This window comes from Ipomoea nil, unplaced genomic scaffold (assembly GCF_001879475.1).
Source record: "Ipomoea nil cultivar Tokyo-kokei standard unplaced genomic scaffold, Asagao_1.1 scaffold2782, whole genome shotgun sequence".
NCBI lineage: Eukaryota > Viridiplantae > Streptophyta > Magnoliopsida > Solanales > Convolvulaceae > Ipomoea > Ipomoea nil.
Genome location: NW_017619210.1, coordinates 364751 through 367923, shown reverse-complemented (window position 1 = coordinate 367923; position 3173 = coordinate 364751). Strand labels below are relative to the sequence as shown.

At 46.1% G+C, this 3173-nt stretch overlaps 1 protein-coding gene across 1 annotated transcript; it reads left to right on the top strand.

Moving 5' to 3' along the window:
- The first annotated feature begins 275 nt into the window (after positions 1-275).
- Positions 276-1665, top strand: LOC109157464. The gene is made up of 2 exons (XM_019305367.1): positions 276-632; positions 1225-1665. Exons 1-2 carry the CDS (start codon positions 276-278, stop codon positions 1663-1665), a joined length of 798 nt encoding a protein of 265 aa, XP_019160912.1.
- The last annotated feature ends 1508 nt before the right edge of the window (positions 1666-3173 follow it).

The window sequence follows — 3173 nt, the reverse complement described above, 5'->3', positions numbered from 1 at the left end:
TCTTATTTGGAATTGTTAGGGCGCTGGAGGGAGAGAGTTCCAACGCGTCCTCAAAATGCTGCTGAAAAGTCATAAGCCGAATCTTGTTGGGCTAGTAGAGCCCAAGGTCTTGGGTACCCGGGCTAATGCGATCTGTTCAAAGCTCGGATTCGAAGATTGGGTCTGAGTAGAGGCAGTGAGCTTTAGCGGGGGTATTTGGGTGCTTTGGAACAAGCCGATTGAGGTTGCGGTGGAGTTTACTCACCCCTAGTTCATTTTGCTACAGGTGAAGGAGAATGGAGGCAGCCCATGGTTTTTTTGCAATTGTGTACGCCAGCCCCGACCAGCGTCTGAGACGGCGCCTCTGGGACGACTTACAAGAAACTAAGCGTGGTATATTAGGGCCGTGGATGGTTGCAGGTGATTTCAATGCTGTTACAAGTCAGGCAGAAACTCTCAAATACACAGCCTATAATGCTCAGCGGAGTGTCGAGTTTGTAAACTGGATCCATGCAGAAGGCCTCATCGATATGGGGTTTAGTGGCCCCAAGCTGACTTGGGTGAAAGGTCCAGAGGGCATTTTCACCAAGGGAGCAAGGTTAGATCATGCCATGTGCGATTTGAATTGGAGACAAAGGTTCGGAGAAGCTACGGTGAAGCACCTTCCCCGTATGTCGTCGGATCATGCGCCTATATTAATCCATACGACCACGAGATGTGCTCAATGTTGCAAAAAACGCTAGGCGCCCCCTAGGCGCCTAGCGCCTAGGGTTTTTTTTTTTTAAATTAAAAAAAATTTAAAATTAAAAATTTTCAAAATTTAGTACTAAAATATAAGGTTTCCATATTTATTCCTTAGAAACTATTTACAAAAGTGGTTGTAAAATTGTTCAACAGATTGTTGAAACCATCTAAATACATAAAAAACTAAAATTAAGAGCTAAAGAAGCATTTTTTTGAGAAATTAGTGGACCAAATCGGACAACCGAGTTTGAAAAAATACGCGATTTGAAAAAAAAATTGTCCAAATCGGACAACCGAGTCAAAAGTTATGCCTTCCGAAAGTTCTCCGACATTTTGAAAAAAAAAAAAAATCGCCGAACCATCGAACCGGCCAGCCGCGGAGGAGGCCGCCGAGGCCATTCCTCGCGGCGGCCTCCTACCACCTAGCGCCTAGGCGCCGATTAATCGGCGCCTAGGCGCGATTTTTGCAACCTTGGATGTGCTAGAATGATCAATCATCAGTTTAAGTTTCAGGCAGCCTGGCTGACGCACAATGCGTTTCTGGAGGAGGTGCGACGATCGTGGAGTGGGACGTGTGACCTAACGAGGAACATACAGGAAATCCAAGGGGACTTGAAAACTTGGAACAAGGAAGTGTTCGACTGTATAGAAGCTAAAAAGCGAATCCTACTGGCGCGCATTGAGGGTATTCAACGACGGGTGAACGGAAACTACCATAGTGGCCTATCTGATTTGGAAAAAAAGTTAAGAAGCAAGCTGGAGGAAGTGCTGTATCAGGAGGAGCTGATGTGGTACCAACGATCGAGGGAGGAATTGATAGTGTCCGGGGATAGAAATACAAAATTTTACCACGCGGCAACGATGGTTCGCAAATCTCGTAATAGGATCCTGAGTCTGAAAGACGACACAGGGAACTGGATTACGGACACGGAGGCTTTGTAGACACATATACAAGATTTTTACGTTCACTTATTCATGGAGGATGATGAGATCGTGGCATCGCAGGCCATTAGAGGCCGATTTCCAAGAGTTGACGCATGAACTTGGCAGGTGTTTAACAGGGACATAACGAAGGAAGAAGTGTGCGAGGCGATGTTTGATATGAGCCCTATGAGGTGCGAGGCGATGTTTGATATGAGCCCTATGAAGGCGCTCGGGTCGGATGGTCTTCATGCGGCTTTTTTCCAACACACATGGGATGTGGTCGGAGACAGTATCTACAAAATGGTGAAGAACGCCATCATGTATGGAACCCTACCGACGGGCATTAACGAGACCCTTCTGGCTCTTATCCCGAAGGTGGCTTGCCGGAGTCTATTAAGCAATTTCGGCCGATAAGTCTTTGCAACGTGACGTATAAAGTGATAACCAAGACAACTACAAACAGGCTCAAACTCATTCTACCTAAAATTGTTGGGCCGTTTCAAAGTTCTTTTGTACCAGGGAGGCAGATTACTAATAATATTATTTTCTACCAGAAAGTGATGCATTTTATGCGAACTAAAAGAAGGAAAACATGAACTATGGCTATTAAGATAAATTTACAAAAAGCTTATGACCGACTTGCATGGCCGTTTATTAATGATTCTATTCTTGATGCAGGTTTTAACGAGAGTTGGGCGCGTATTATCATGGAGTGTGTTCAAACAGCGAGCATGTCTATCGTGTGGAATGGAACCCGTCTGGCGCAATTTCGCCTTGGAAGAGGCATCCGTCAAGGGGACGCCATGTCACCAGCGTTATTTGTTATTTGCATGGAGAGATTAAGCCAAAGCATTAGTTCAGAAGTAGATTCGAGAAGATGGACCGACATTCATCTCTCGCAAGTTGGTCCGATGTTATCTCATCTATGCTTTGCAGACGATATGGTGTTCTTTTCAGAAGCTACCATGGAACAAGTGGCGTGTGATTAAGCAGTGTCTTTAACGGCTTTGTGACGCGTCTGGCCAGAAGATCAGCTTGGGCAAGTCTCAAGTTTTCTTCTCAAAAAATACACCTCCTGGCATTGCTGCGGCTATTTCTGCTGAGCTTGAAATCCCTGAGACATCCAACTTGGGCAGATATCTAGGAGTACTGTCGGTGCACGGGTGGGTAACACAAGCTACATTCTCCGGGTTGCTTGAGCGTATCACATCACGACTAGAAAGCTGGAGGAGCAAAACCCTGACTTTTGCTGGAATAGTTACCATGGCGAAATCAGTGTTAGGCGCCATACCCACGTACACTATGCAAACTTCGACTATCCCGAAAGGGGTGTGTCAGAAATTGGAGGCAATCACGAGACGCTTCATCTAGGTAGGGGATGGAAACACGCGACGTATCAGCCTTGTGAACTGGGAGACGATGACGAAGGCCAGGACCGAGGGCGGTTTAGGCCTACGCAAACTACAGGATGTCAACACGGCATTCATGGCCAAACTAGGTTGGTGTAACACCCCCGATTTTCACAA

What these genes read in the sequence shown, in the direction of transcription:
- LOC109157464 (XM_019305367.1), top strand. Translation starts at nt 276, where the DNA reads ATGGAGGCAGCCCATGGTTTTTTTGCAATTGTGTACGCCAGCCCCGAC. An exon ending in AAAGGTTCGGAGAAGCTACG is followed by an intron (nt 633 to 1,224) that starts GTGAAGCACCTT and finishes ATCAATCATCAG; the next exon opens with TTTAAGTTTCAGGCAGCCTG.